General features: G+C 37.8%; 1 protein-coding gene across 5 annotated transcripts in view; it reads right to left on the bottom strand.

Annotated features, from left to right (window-relative positions):
• Positions 1-16,012, bottom strand: part of DENND4C (DENN domain containing 4C) — a 133,072-nt gene that overhangs the window by 89,842 nt on the left and 27,218 nt on the right. For all 5 annotated transcript variants that reach the window (XR_013443625.1, XM_036091726.2, XM_078061277.1 and 2 more), the window contains 3 exons: positions 13,258-13,579; positions 2,202-2,454; positions 705-774 (listed from right to left, as the gene is read on the bottom strand). Coding sequence is in view for 4 of the 5 variants with exons in the window: in XM_036091726.2 (XP_035947619.2) it covers positions 705-774; positions 2,202-2,454; positions 13,258-13,562 (628 nt within the window). In the remaining variant the exon portion in view is untranslated. The remainder of the gene's footprint in view (positions 1-704; positions 775-2,201; positions 2,455-13,257; positions 13,580-16,012) is intronic.

Here is a 16,012-nt window from a genome sequence, read left to right as displayed (position 1 = left end):
ATTTACAACTGGAGCATACCTGTATTTTCAGTTTCTATCCCACCATACCAGTGGGATGAAGAGGTCACACTTAAATCTTTACAGCCCTTGACACTTTACTGTGCAGTAAGAATGTGGCGATAGATTTCTCAAACACTTCATGGCAGAAAAGTTTCTCAGGCCCTCCTCTCCTCCATATAGCTGATTCTTTGCAACAAAGGAAAAAGGAAGCAAGTCCACCTTTCATGGCAAGTAACATGAGGTTTCGAATCAGACACACAGAGATAAGAGAAGGAAATATAAGAAGTAAAGATGCAGTTTGACACCTTTCTGATTGCCAAAATAAAAAGGTCAGAGAGAGTAAGCAGTTTTCCATTGAATTGTTAAATCTATTAGTGTAGACTAAAAGCTTGAATGTTCATTTCACAAATGCTTACCTGGGATGATAATTTCTATTTAACAACATGTTTGGGGGAGGGTGTAATATTAATATATCTTGTAGTATATAATGTATTTAAGAAAACTTGTGCCTTTATATGCTAATATTATAGATAATTCAGTTTATGAATAGATTAACCCCATAAACTACATAAGGGGGTATACATCGTCTCTTCTAACCAAATGTAAATGTTAGGTGAACATGATGACCAATACACTACGGAAACTAACCAAATGTTAATGTACAACAATAACTACAGTAACAATATTTTTTTTAATTTACTCACCAGCTTTATACGCTATTGCATTAGAAGCAGGCACAGACTTCTTATAACACAGAAATACACTGGAACCCCACTGTAAAATATAAATTATGTTTTAAAAAAAGACCAAAGAGTGAAAATAGAAAATCTTCTAAAGGTTCTGATTATTCAGTGAAATCAATTTAAAACATATGTTTATCAAACAGACTACGGGGGCACCTGGGAGGCTTAGTCGGTTGAGAGCCCGACTCTTGGTTTCAGTTAAGGTTGTGATCTTGGGGTCCTGGGATTGAGCCCCATGTTGGGCCCCATGCTCAGCAGGGAGTCGGCTTGAGATTCTCTCTCTCCCTCTCCCTCTGCCCCTCCCCCTGACCCGTGAGGGTGCATGCGTTCTTTCTCTTTAAAATGAATGAACAGGGCGCCTGGGTGGCTCAGATGGTTGAGCGTCTGCCTTCGGCTCAGGTCATGATCTCAGGGTCCTGGGATCGAGTCCTGCATCGGGCTCCCTGCTCCTTGGGAGCCTGCTTCTCCCTCTGCCTCTCTCTCTCTGTCTCTAATGAATAAATAAATAAAATCTTTAAAAAAAATAAAATGAATGAATAAATCTTTAAAAAAAAAGACTACAGACTATAAAATATAGCAAAACATGAAGTTCAGAATACTAAAAGAAAGGAGTAAAAAAACACTGCCGCAAAAATTAAACTGACACAGAACAGTTTCAAAAAGTTCAGAATGCTGTAATCAGACACTTTGAAAGAAACAGCACAAAGCTGAGTGGGCTCTGGAGCTCAAACTAGGTACTGTGAAGGTAACTGAGGTACTATGAAGTCATTACCTCCAGAGGCAAACTGTCTTCACTAAGAGCCATGGGTACATTAGCCAGTCATCTTTGCCTGTATCTCATTAAAGCTAATAACAGTTTTATCTAAAGATATTTTTCAAAATAAATCTGACCCAACAGTAAATCTTAGTCTCATAAAACTATAAATCATAGGTGTATGTTTAATGTTCTTGTTCATTAGAGCCCTTTGAAAAAATAAGTATGTAAGGGGTGGGGTGCCTAGCATGCTTGGTAGAGCATGCGACTCTTGATCTTGGGGTTGTGAGTTCAAAACCCCACTTTGGGTGTGGAGCCCACTTGGAAAAAGCAAGTATGTAAAACTACAATAATTGTAATAATATAAAGGGAGTTCCGTGAAGACACCAGTGAAACACAAAAGCTAATAAAACCTCCATATTAGTGTAACACAGGCAATATTAGCACATACCAAAAAACAACTTTAAATCCCTGACTTTTAAGTATTTTCTCAATGAAATTTTTCTAAAAATCAGATAGCTAAGGATTTTAAAAATTATTATGAATCATAAAAGTTACAGATCTAAAAATAATAAAAACAACCACAAAATATAAGCAGAGTAAATTCTACACCCAATAATAAACAGCAGTACAAAAATTATCCTTTTTTTCGGGGGTAGGAGAGAGTACATATAGAAATAAAAAGGAAACAACTGTATTCTTACCATTCCACAATTTAAGTTTTTGTCAACTTTGCAGAAAGTATGAGGAGGGGTTTCTCCTTTGCTGGTTACAATAACACAGATATCAGTTACAGCCAAGGAATTCTGGGGTCGAATTAAAGGAGCCCTTCGATAAGTGATAAAGATTCTTTGTGAAGTAGTTGAACTATTGTTGACATTGGCACAGCGACCGTAGGGTGTGGCTTGGATCACTTCACATCCTGGAATAAGCCTTTCTTTCCCTTCATATAAAACTCTGCAAGGCAGGGAGGGGAGAAATAGATAGATAGATAGATAAATACATTTCAAGTTAATGTTGGTTTTCCTCTTGAAAACAAACAAAAAAAAATTGAGAAACAAAACCATTTCTCAAATCTTAATTGTAAACCAAAAGTAAGATTATTACTTTGGGAATTATAGATCTCTTAACACTATTTTTCAACAGCTGGAATGTAATTTTAAGAACAGTAAATAAGATCAAACAACTTGATTTTTTTATCGCTTTTTACAAAAAAACGTATGAAACAAGAAAGGGGCAACACCATAAACATCCTCAGGTTGATTCCTAGATCAAGTATTCAGACATTTTCACGAAATTTATCTTCATAACTCCTGTCAAAATTTCACCTTTAAAAATCCTCTGACTGAAAATAAATATAAAAATCCTTTGACTGAAACTATAAAACATGGTTTAAAGAAATTAGAGATGAACCAATAAATAAAAAGACATCCCATGGTCATGGCTAAGAACACCTAATATTTGGTAAGATGTCAGTATTTCCCAAAGAGATCTACAGAATCAACAAAAATGGATACAGGGCTGGCAAAGAATATATGGGAATTGTCTGTACCATCCTTAAAAACTCTTCCATAAAACTAAAATTATTTTAAAATAAGACTTTTAAAAAAATTTTTTTTAAGCGGGCAAAAAATCTAAATAGGCATTTCTCCAAAGAAGATATGGCCAAAAGCACATAAAGAGGCTCAACATATTAGCCATTAGGGGACTGAAATCAAAACCATAATAAGATACCAACTTCACATATACTGGGAAGGCTATAATCAAAAAGACATAATTACAAGTGCTAGTAAGGTGAGAGTGTAGAGAAACTGGAATCTTTATACAATGCTGGTGGGAATAAACACTGCTTTGGAAAACAGTCCAGTGGTTTCTCAGAGGGTTAAACACGGGAGTTTTGGTATGACTCAGCAATTCTATTCCTAGATATATACCCAAGAGAAATGAAAACATACATCTGCACAAATACTGGTATGCAAATACACATTTCTTAAAAGATTTTATTTATTTATTTGACAGAGAGAGAGAGAGAGAGAGTACAAGGAGGGGGGAGCGGCAGGCAGAGGGAAAGACAGAAGCAGACTCCTCGCTGAGCAGGGAGCCCGATGCGGGGCTTGATCCCAGAACCGTGAGATCATGACCTGAGCCGAAGGCAGTTGCTTAACCAACTGAACCACCCCCGTGCCCCAAATACACATTTAACAGCCTTATTCATAACAGCCAAAAAGTGGAAACAATCAAATGTCCACCAACTAATGAAAAGATACATAAAATGTGGCATACGCATATAACAGAATATTGTTTAGCAATAAAAAGCAGTGATATACAAGGTGTGCCTGGCTGGCTCAGTCAGAAGAGCATTCAACTCTTACCTCAGGGTCATGAGTTTGAGGTCCACATTGGGTGTAGAGATTAACTTAGAGAAATGAAATAAATAAACTTTAAAAAAAAAGGCAATGAGGTACTAATACGAGGTACAACATCGATGAGCCTTGTAACCATGATAAGTGAAAGAAGCTACACAAAAAAGACCACATGTAGTATGACTCCATTTACATGAAATGCCCATAACAGGCACAGCTATAAAGACAAAAAGTAGATTAGTAGTTGCCTACGGCTAGAGGTTGGAAAGGAACATCAGAGAGTGACTGCTGATGAATACAGGGTTTCCTTTTAGGGGGATGAAAATGTTCTAAAATTGGCTGTAATAGCAGAACAAATATGTGAATATATTTAAGACCAATAAATTGTACACTTGAGATGGTTGAACTTTGTGATATCTGAATTATATCTCAATGAAGCTGGTAAAACCCAACTAAATATTAAAATACATTATAAAGCTTCTATATTTAAATCAGGAAAATACTGGCAAATGAGTGAACAGAAAGAACAATGAACACAAAAGAAATACCTGAAATGGATAAAGGTGACATCTCAATATTGATACTGCGGGAAAGATGGACTTTTTAATTTAATAAGCAGTGCTTGAATAGCTGAATTGCCATTTGGGAAAAAAATAAAATTGTATCTATACTTCACACTATACACCAGAAAAAGCTCCCAGTGGATCATAGATAAATGTCAAGAATGAAGACATATGGGGCGCCTGGGTGGCTCAGTCATTAAGCGTCTGCCTTTGGCTCAGGTCATGACCCCAGGGTCCTGGGATTGAGCCCCGCATCGGTCTCCCTGCTCGGCAGGAAGCCTGCTTGTCCCTCTGCCTCTGCCCCTGCTTGTGTTCCCTCTGCTCCTTTTTCCTCTCTCTCAAATAAATAAAATCTTATAAAAAATAACTAATTAATTAAAAAAAAAAAAGAAAACCAGTACTAAAAGAAAACCTAGCACTGGGAAAAGTGTAACTATGACTCAAAATCTAGAAACAATAAAAGGGAGGAAGAAAATAAACTTCATCAAGTAAACTCTACGTGACAAAAAACACAAGTCAAAAGATAAATTATAAACTTGAAGAAAACATTTGGAAACTTATTTCACAAAAATTTCATCTTCCTTTTTTTTACAGTACATAAAAATGTACTGTAAAAAAATCAAAAAGGCCAAAACCCTGTTTTAATTTTTTTTATTATTATTTTTAAGATTTTATTTATTTATCAGATAGAGAGAAAGAGCACAAGCAGGGGGAGCAGCAGAGGGAGAGGGAGAAGCAGAGTCCCCCGCTGAGCAAGGAGCCTGATGCAGGGCTCGATCCCAGGACCCTGAGATCATGACCTGAGCTGAAGGCAGATGCTCAACCGACTGAGCCACCCAGGTGTCCTAAAACCCTGTTTTTAAAAAGACATAAACAAAGTCAATGCCAAAAGACATTAACAATTCACAAAAGAAAAAACAGAAAACAGTCCTTAAACATATGAAGAAATAGTTAATCTCATTAAAATTACTCCAACACAATCACTTCTTGACTGTGAGACTGACAAAAATTCAAAAATTTGATCACATATTTTGTGGATGGGACTGGGGGAAAAGAAGCACATATATCATATATTGATGGTGGCATGACCACAATGGAGAGAAATGTGGTAACATTTAACAGAATTATGCATGCATTTATCTTTTACCCCAGCAATGCCCTTCCAGGACTACCTGAAAATATACTTCCACAAATATGTAATAATATATACACAGTTATTCACCAAAGCATTCTTTTTTTTTTTTTTAAGATTTTATTTATCTGACAGAGAGACACAGCGAGAGAGGGAACACAAGCAGGGGGAGTGGGAGAGGGAGAAGCAGGCTTCCTGCAGAGCAGGGAGTCCGACGCAGGGGCTTGATCCCAGGACCCTGGGATCATGACCCGAGCCGAAGGCAGATTCAACGACTGAGCCACCCACGCGCCCCTCACCAAAGCATTCTTGTAATAGCACAAGACTGGACAGAACCCAAATGTCCATCAACAGAGGTTTGGAAAGGGCGCCTGGGTGGCTCAGATGGTTAAGCGTCTGCCTTCGGCTCAGGTCATGATCCCAGAGTCCTGGGATCGAGTCCCACATCGGGCTCTCTGCTCCTTGGGAGCCTGCTTCTCCCTCTGCCTCTCTCTCTCTCTGTCTCTCATGAATAAATAAATAAAATCTTTAAAAAAAAAACAAACAAACAGAGGTTTGGATGAATAAAGTATATACATCCACACAAATAAGTACTACAGAGTTATAAAAAAATGAGAGACCTCCATGTTCAAATATGGGGTGATTCCGATGATATACTGTTGGGTGAAAAAAGCAAAGTATGAAATAGTATATACAGTATTTATAGTTTGTTTAAGAAGAAGAAATAAAAATACACACACATGGGGCGCCTGAGCGCACCAGGGTGGCTCAGATGGTTAAGCGTCTGCCTTTGGCTCAGGTCAAGATCCCAGGGTCCTGGCTCGGCTGGGAGCCTGCTTCTCCCTCTCCCTCTGCCCCTCCCCCTTCTCATGCTCTCTCTCTCTCTCTGTATTTCTGTGTCTCAAATGAATAAAATCTTTAAAAAATAAATATACACACATATGTGTTTATTTTTGTAAAAACACATAGTGAAAGGATAAATCAAAAACTGCATTAACAGAGGAGGAGAAGGCATAAAGTATAGAGAAAAAAGTATAGGAAATAAAGACTGAAGCAATACTTCTCTAAATATATCTTTTTACATGTTTTGAGCTGTGATAATATTTTCCATATTAACAGAAAATTTTTCTAAAACAAATGAAACACAAATAGAAACAGATGAACCTAACTGCAAACTGCGTAACAAATTGGTAACATAACCACATAGAAAAACTACTTCATATAATTTTTTAACACAGTCAATACTCTGTAAATGCTTGATAGGTTTTATTCCAAGGGCAAGGAACCCTATATATATATGTATACATGTATACATATACACACACACATATATATATATATAAAATGCCTCAGTAACAATGAACACACACAAATCCAGATTTTGTTTGGCAAAGCAGTCAGCTGGAAAGGGCTCCCACTAGCCAAACTCGGGACCATATGAGCAAATAGAATAAGGATTATAATAGATTTTTATCACACAGAATAAATTAAAATCCATAGTTTCTTAGTTATTCTCAAAACAATAAAAAAAAGAGAATAAGAAAGCTCTTCATTCAAGCTCTTCAAGAAAAATGCCAGTTAAAAAAATTTATTTTTTAGAGGGGGGCGCCTGGGTGGCTCAGATGGTTAAGCATCTGCCTTCGGCTCAGGTCATGGTTCCGGGGTCCTGGGATCGAGCCCCACATCGGGCTCCTGGCTCGGCGGGAAGCCTGCTTCTCCCTCTCCCTCTGCCTCTCTCCCTGCTCATGCTCTCTATTAAAAAAAAAAAAAAAATTTATTTTTTAAATGACAGAATTAGAAAAGTCTCAGGTGCCTGGGTGGCTCAGTTGTTAAGCGTCTGCCTACGGCTCAGGTCATGATCCCAGGGTCCTGCGATCAAGCCCCACATAGGCCTCCCTGCTCCGTGGGAAGCCTGTTTCTCCCTCTCCCACTCCCCCTGCTTGTGTTCCTGCTCTCACTGTCTCTCTCTCTGTCAAATAAATAAATAAAATCTTTAAAAAAAAAAAAAAGAATTAGAAAAGTCTCATTTTACATCCCCTGCCATGCAAGATCTAATTCAGGCAATGATCAATGGATCCTACAAAATGAGAAGTGAAAAGGAACTAGGGAAGCAGGTATTTAAAAAAGGCCCACAACTCCACAAATCACTTAAATAACAATGAAAATAATAATAGATATCTGACAATTACCATCTTAACTAAGTGACTGAACTTAACATTACTAATTATGAGACAATCTGTCACTACATCCTCTCCTAATGCTAGCCCTACCTATAACTATTCTTGCCAAAAATATTTAACGTAAATTTAATTCAGACTTTAAACCTAACATCCAATTTATAGGAAATACTGACAATAAGGTAACAAGTTAAACAACATAATGAAGAAACAATTAGATAAATCTAGAGTGGGGAACATTCTATAAGACAATTGACAAGACTCTGCAAAATGTCAATATATAACAGAAAAATTGGGGGGAGATGAAGAGACTAAAGAGGCATAACAACCAAATGCAATGAGTAAACTATGACAGGATGCTGAATATTTTTTTTCAAGATTTTACTTGGCAGATAGAGTGAGAGAGGGAGTGAGCACAAGCAGGGGGAGTGGCAGGCAGAGGGAGAAGGAGGCTCCCCGCTGAGCAAGGAGCCAATCCTAGTACCCTGGGATCATGACCTGGGCCTAAGGTAGCTGCTTAACTGACTGAGCCACCCAGGCACCCCATGAATATTTTTCTTAAAAAGGTGATAAAAGATATTCTGGGGATAACTGTGAATATTTAGATAGGGAATGGATATTGAAAAATACAGGGCGCCTGGGTGGCTCAGTTGGTTAAGCGACTGCCTTCGGCTCAGGTCATGATCCTGGAGTCCCTGGATCGAGTCCCGCATCGGGCTCCCTGCTCAGCGGGGAGTCTGCTTCTCCCTCTGACCCTCCCCCCTCTCATGTGCTCTCTCTCTCTGTCAAATAAATAAATAAAATCTTAAAAAAAAAAAAAAAGAAAAATACAATACAATTATTAATTTTCTATATACCATGGTTATACAGGAACATGCCTTAAGGGATGCATGCTGAAGTATTCATGGGAGAATTGTCAGGGTATCTCCAGCCTCCTTTCAAATAGTTTAGCAAAAATATGGAAAAATGTTAATTTGCTGAATCTAGGTGGAAAGTGTACTGTTCATTATACTACAGTCTATCATTCAGGAGGAAAGGATACTGGTGTTTATTGTAACATTCAATTAACTTTTCTGTATGTTTGAAAATTTTCCCAAAAAAACACAAAAGTGCTGGAGAAAAAGCTCTTTTGAAACTCAGTAAATCTGGGGGTGCCTGGGTGGCTCAGTCATTAAGCATCTGCCTTTGGCTCAGGTCATGATTCCAGGGTCCTGGGACAGAGCCCCGCATTGGGCTCCCTGCTCTGCAGGAAGCCTGCTTCTCCCTCTCCCACTCCCCCTGCCTGTGTTCCCTCTCTCACTGTGTCTCTCTCTGTCAAATAAATAAATAAAATCTTAAAAAAAAAAAAAAGAAAATCAATAAATCTGGAACGCCTAGGTAGCTCAGTCGGTTAAACATCTGCCTTTGGTTCAGGTCATGATCTCCGGGTCCTGGGATCCAGCCCCACATCAGGATCCCTGCTCAGCGGTGAGTCTGCTTCTCCCTCCGCCCTTCCCCCCCCCCCCCCACCGCATGGGCGTGCACGCGTTCTCTCTCTCCTTCTTTCTCTCTCTCTCTCTCATGTACATGTGCACTCTCACTCTCTCAAACCATGAGAGACTATGGACTCTGAGAAACAAACTGAGGGTTCTAGAGGGGAGGGGGAGATGGGTTAGCCTGGTGATGGGTATTAAAGAGGGCACGTATTGAATGGAGCACTGGGTGTTATACGCAGACAATGAACCATGGAACACTACATCAAAAACTAATGATGTAATATATGGTGATTAACATAACATAATAAAATAAAATTTAAAAAATGAATCTGATAAATGGAGAAAGAACTGCATAATTTGTGACTCTGTCTTAATAAACACATCTGACACATAAGATAATACATTGTACTATTTAAATTATACTTTATAGAGTATTTGATGTTACAGGGGAATATCAGATCTTATGTACTTTAAACTTAATTAACATTTTTCTTAAAAAAAAGAAAACCTGATAAATATCTCATGTCAGTTTATGAAAGTCAAAAAGGTCAAAAGTTTGAAAATAGTATTTCTTATTTAGTTGAATGAGATGGGTACCTGTCTTTGTAGTGGCTACAAGTTTTCCAAACCTCACTCGTGTGCTTAAATGGGGGGAAAGTGGGGTGGACAGGTCAAAATATTGCAGTCACCAGGTATTAACAATTATTTGATCTGGAAAGAAAAATTTACCATCATGATTAACTAAAAGACAACCTACACTCTGGGAAACTAGATCAGTAAACTATCATAACAAGCCTTAGGGAACTACAAGATGTATATGAGTCACTTGCAACCTGAAGGTATCTAAGTATTAATTATCTAAGTCATCATTTTAAGTTGTGCCCCTGAACCACAAGAACAGCAATCTTTGAAAGCTACACATCCTTTCAATTATGACTGTATAGTGGAGGGATGGGGAGGAGGATATGAAAAGATGGCCTTGAGAGACGGCTGACAGTCAACACTTAAGTCTGAAACACAAGTTATGTCCCTGGCTTGATTCCCATCAACTGACATGGATATTACCAAAATTTTACCCTATACCCATCCTTCTATGGGTATTACCTATCTTCTTAAGAAACTCATAGAGAAAATGAAAAGAACGGACATAAAACCATCACATGTCCTGAATTACTCCCCTGCAACGAATAGTTTGTGTTTATACCAATTTTAACCTCCTTCTCAAAGGAAAAGCCCCTCCCATTAAAGGCTAATCCAGTCACCTATGCTGTTGACATTGCCCCTTCGATCTGTTTCATAATTTTACTCTATCAAATATCTCCTTATTCCTATATTTTCACCCTTTCTTTTCCATTGGTGTCTCTCCTTCAAGTAGAGATGTTCAAGGTTATCCCCTGGAAGAAAATTAAAAAACAGCCCATGACTCTGTATTGCCTTACCCCACCCCCCCACCCAAGTATCCTCAACCGTTGCTTCTGGGGATTTTGTTAAAATACAGATTCTGATTAAGGAGGTTTGGGGCAGTGCCTGAGATTCTGAATTTCTAACATGTTCCCAGGCCCTACGGATGATACTGGTTCAAGGACCACATCTTAAATAGCAAAGCCCATTACTATTTTCTCTTTCTCTTAAAGTCCAGCTTTCAAAAAAGCCTCTATTAATCCAATTCCAATCATTTCTCAACCTTTCTAACTTGGCTCCTGTTCCTGATGATCCTATAAAGCTGTATGACCACCATCTTAACTGTATTGACTTAAAGGAAAACCACAGAGCTAAACAGGGTGGCCAATACTAAAGGAGTTAAATGGATGCTGCATAAAGGTCAAGTAAGATAAGGACAAATCATCCTTTGACTTTGGAAATCTGAACATAATGAGGACCTAGGACCATTTCACCAGAGCTCGACTGCAAAAGTAGAGGAGGTGATTTAGACAACAAGTGGTGGTCAAATGGAGCAGCTCACTATCTTTTCTTAATATCTGAACAACTATTATTAGAAAAACCAGCAACCATTAAGAAACAACAACAACTTCATGGGACAATCAGGGAAATTTGGATATATGATGATATTAAGTAATTAATCATTTCTACAGAGTGGTATTGTGATGACATTAAGAGATTCAACATAAGAAAATCAATGTAATACATCACATTAATAGAAAGAAGGAAATACCTGCATGATCTCAATTAACAAAGAAAAGGCATTTGAAATAAATCCAACACACTTTATGATAAAATCTGTCATAAAATCAGAAATAGAAGGGACCTTTCTTAATATGGTAAAAGGCATTTATGAAAAACCCACAGCTAACATCATATTCAATGGTGAAAGACTGAAAGCTTTCCACCTAAGATCAGGAATGAGCCCAGGATGCCTGTTTTCACTATCATTATCCAACACTACGTTTAAGTTCTAGTTGGAGCGATAAGACAAGGGAGCAAATACAACAAACTGCAAAGGAAGGAGTAAAACTAGCTCTATTTGCAGATGACATGATCCTATATATTAAAAAAAACCCCGAATATCCAAAAGAAAGCTATTAGAGCTAACAAATTCAGCAAAGTTGCAGGGTATAAGATTAACACATGAAATTAAAATTCAGCTGTGTTTGTATACAACAGCAATGAACAACCCAAAAAGGAAATTAAGAAAACAATCCCGTTTTTTTTTTTTTTAAGATTTTTTATTTATTTATTTGACAGAGAGAGACACAGTGAGAGAGGGAACAGAAGCAGGGGGAGTGGGAGAGGGAGAAGCAGGCTTCCCGCCGAGCAGGGAGCCTGATGCGGGGCTTGATCCCAGGACCCTGGGATCATGACCTGAGCCGAAGGCAGGCGCTTAATGACTGAGCCACGCAGGTGCCCCGAAAACAATCCCATTTTTAATAGAATCCAAAAGAATAAAATATGTAGGAATAAAATGAATCAAGGAGGTGAAAGACTTATACACTAAAAGCTATAAAACATTGCTGAAAGAAATTAAAGACCTAAATAAAAGGGAAAGATATTTCATATTCATAAGTTAGAAGACTTAACTGGTATAAAGATGGCCGTACTCCCTACTTTGATCTATAGATTAAATGCAATCCCCACCAAAATTCCAACTTCGTGTTTTGCATAAATGGACAAGCTGATCCCAAATACTTCCTAAGATGCTCTCAAGTACCTCTATGTTTTTACTGATGGTAATTATAATAACCAGAACAGCTTAATACATGACATGTATACCTATTAAAGTAATAATTATAGGTATTCTAAAAGCATATCTCATCTACAAAAGAGGGTCAATGTAGACATTTTTGGGAAAGGGGCTTTTACAAAGAATGTACTTCTCTGGCTGTGGACTAAGATACTAAATACCTTATAAAAACTATACTCATTCTAAATTGTAAATACCTCCTCCCTCCTGGGACTAAAAACCACACAATTTTTTTTTTTTTTTTTAAACAGGAATGTTCCTTTGTTAAATGAGTTCAGGGCTTCACAAAACCTCATCACATAACCTAAGCAGCCCCTTAAAAATATAGTCTTTTATTATAGCTTCTTGTTCTTTTATTTTTAATTAATAAGTTTATCTGAAAAGTACAAGAGAAATGGAATCACATTTTAGGCTCTAATGCCTTCATTTCAATCTTTTGAAAGGAAATGATCTAATGATTCAAGTACAATGCAGAGAAATTCAGTAAGGGTGGATAGAGAGATGTAATATCTTACTACACTTGATCCTAAAGTAACAAATAATAATAGAACTATAAGGGCTCCTGGGTGGCTCAGTCGTTAACCGTCTGCCTTCCGCTCAGGTCATGATCCCAGGGCGCTGGGATCAAGCCCCGCATTGGGATCCCTGCTCAGTGGGGAGCCTGCTTCTCCCTCTCCCACTCCCCCTGCTTGTGTTCCCTCTCTCGCTGTGTCTCTGTCAAATAAATAAATAAAATCTTTAAAAAAAAAAAAAAAACAATAGAACTATCAAGGATTTCAAATTTCTATTCCCATGTACTTCAAATAAATGCTATTTCCTTCACTATAGCAAAAGAAAATAAGTCACCATACCCAATGTCGGTAAGGGGTGGTTTATCTCTTGCTCTCTTATAACAGAGGAAAAGTTCTGGGCTTTTCAGACTTCCATAGTTCAAATTTGCTTGGAGAGCTGATGGAGTGGCTTCAACACAGGTGTAACCTTCAGGTACTGTTTCCCCAGCAGATTTGTTAATAACTGCAATGTCTGTAATTGGAGCTTTAGGCCCAGTTGACTTAGTATCTAAACGATTTATTTCTTGATCTAAAAGAGTAGATGTGTCAGTGAGACCTGCCACAACAAAGTAGTCAGTCACTCTTGGCCCTTTGTCTTCTATCATTGTTGCTATTTTATTTCCTAGAAGAGGAAAAAAAGAAAAAAGACATCCATTAAATAAAACACTTTATCTTGACTAAAATTAAAATACTCCTGGGTTAACAGTGATCAACTAAGCGCACTTCCCAGCTGGATTTATAATCAAAATGTTGTCCTTCCAGAGAAGCAGACTGTTTTGGTATTATCTTGTCAGCTTTTACCTGCTATAAAGTACAAGTTTACAGCATCAACTCATTTGTAAGGCAGCTATGATCCTTTCATGTGCGAAGGCCCTGTTAAGAATAATCAAACTGGGGGCGCCTGGGTGGCTCAGTCGTTGGGCGTCTGCCTTCAGCTTGGGTCGTGATCCCAGGGTCCTGGGATTGAGCCCCGCACTGGGCTCCATCCTCCGCGAGAGGCCTGCTTCTCCCTCTCCCACACCCCCTGCTTGTGCTCCCTCTCTCACTGTGTCTCTCTCTGTCAAATAAATAAATAAAATCTTTAAAAAAAAAAAAAGAATAATCAAACTGTCAGAGGTGGGCTATGGGCTATGGTGCTTCAGCAAAATGCACTGCATGAACAATATTCAGACCATTTAAAAAATCATTCTCTTTTGGGTTACAAAATTCCTAAAGCTAAGCTTCACATTTAAACAAATGAATGGAGTTCATCATGAATTAAGTCAAGGTCTAAGACTAAATAAATAAATAAATAAAGGTAATAGTAATAAATATAATCAAACTGGTCTCCTAATCCAGTTAGGAGTCTGTCCCTTCTGGTTAAGAAACTTTATGGAAACACCATGTAAACTAAGTAAGTTTAGGAGTCATGATGTATTTCCTATATAAATACCAGATAGAGCATAAAATACTATAATCAAGGAAGACAAAATCATAGAAAACACATATTAAGAGACTTAGGTAATACATGGTAGAAACCCAGAGATTATGAACATTGAGTCAAGATTTCTATTATCTCTAAACTCGGCACCTCTAAAAATAAAATTAAGCTTCTGAGGTTTTAAATATTTCCATGGATTTTATTTTATATGCTTTTTAAAAACAACTTTAAGTACAACTGACATACAATAAAATGTACATATTTAAAGTGTAAATTTTCATAAATATATACACCTGTGAAATCATTACCACAATCAAGATAGTAAACCTATCCATCAAAACCCCAAATTTTCATATACCCCATCATATCCCTTCCTCCCCAATGAGTAATCTGTTTAGTCACTATAGTTTTTAGAACTGATGTACATGGAATCATACAGTATGTATTCTTTTTTTGCCTAGCTTTTTTCATAACTGAGATTCATTCATGCTATTGTTTATATCAATAGTTTCTTTTTTATATTTTTTAAAATATTTTTTTAAGTAATCTCTATACCCAACTCACAACCCTGAGATGAAGAGTCGCATGCCCTACCAACTGAGCCAGCCAGGTGTCGCTCATCCCTTTTTTTTTTTTTTTTTTTTTTTTAAGATTTTATTTATTTATTTGCCAGAGAGAGACACAGCAAGAGAGGGAACACAAGCAGGGGGAGTGGGAGAGGGAGAAGCAGGCTTCCCGCGGAGCAGGAGCCCGATGCGGGGCTCGATCCCAGGACCCTGGGATCATGACCTGAGCCGAAGGCAGACGCTTAACGACTGAGCCACCCAGGCGCCCCTCGCTCATCCCTTTTTATTGCTAAGTAGTATTCCACTGTTGAGTATACCACAACATGTTTATCTATTTACCTTATTAATAGACATTTGGGTTATTCTCAGTTTGGAGTTATTACAAATAAAGCTGTCATAAATAACCATGTATAGGCCTTACGGACATAAGCTTTCATTTACCTTAGGTCAATTCTTAAGATGAAAGGACTGGATCACCTGCTAGGTATACATAGTTCTAAAAAACTGCCAAAGAGTTTCCTAGAGTGAGTATACCATTTTATATTCCTACCCTCAGTATATGAGACTTCCAGTTGTTCCACATCCTCTCTGAAGCTCTATATGATCCGTCTTTTAAATGTAGATACTCTAATATGCCTACAGTGATACTTAACTATCATTTTAATTTGCATCTTTTTTTTTTTTTTTTTTAAGTAGGCACCACAACTAGCGTGGAGCCCAACTCAGGGCTTGAACTCACAACCCTGAGATCAAGAGTCCGATGCTCAACTGACTGAGTCACCCAGGCACCTGTTAATTTGCATCTTCCTAATGACTAGTGATGTTAACCACATTTTCATGTACTTATTTTCCATCCATGTATTTTCTTCAGTGAAGTTTCTGTTCAAATCTTTGCCCATTTTCTACTTGGGCTGTTTGTTTACTCATTCTTGAGTTGTTTTTTGTTTGTTCATTTTTAAGATTTTATTTATTTACTTATTTTTGAGAGAGAGAAAAGGAGAGAGCTTGTGCACAAGCGGGGAGGACAGAATGTTGAGAGTAGACATCTTCATTTTGTTCCTAATCTTGC

The sequence above is a fragment of the Halichoerus grypus genome, chromosome 14, assembly GCF_964656455.1.
Source record: "Halichoerus grypus chromosome 14, mHalGry1.hap1.1, whole genome shotgun sequence".
In the NCBI taxonomy this organism is placed as follows: domain Eukaryota; kingdom Metazoa; phylum Chordata; class Mammalia; order Carnivora; family Phocidae; genus Halichoerus; species Halichoerus grypus.
Note: the sequence above shows the minus strand (reverse complement) of the source record. Positions and strands in the feature narration are given on the sequence as shown.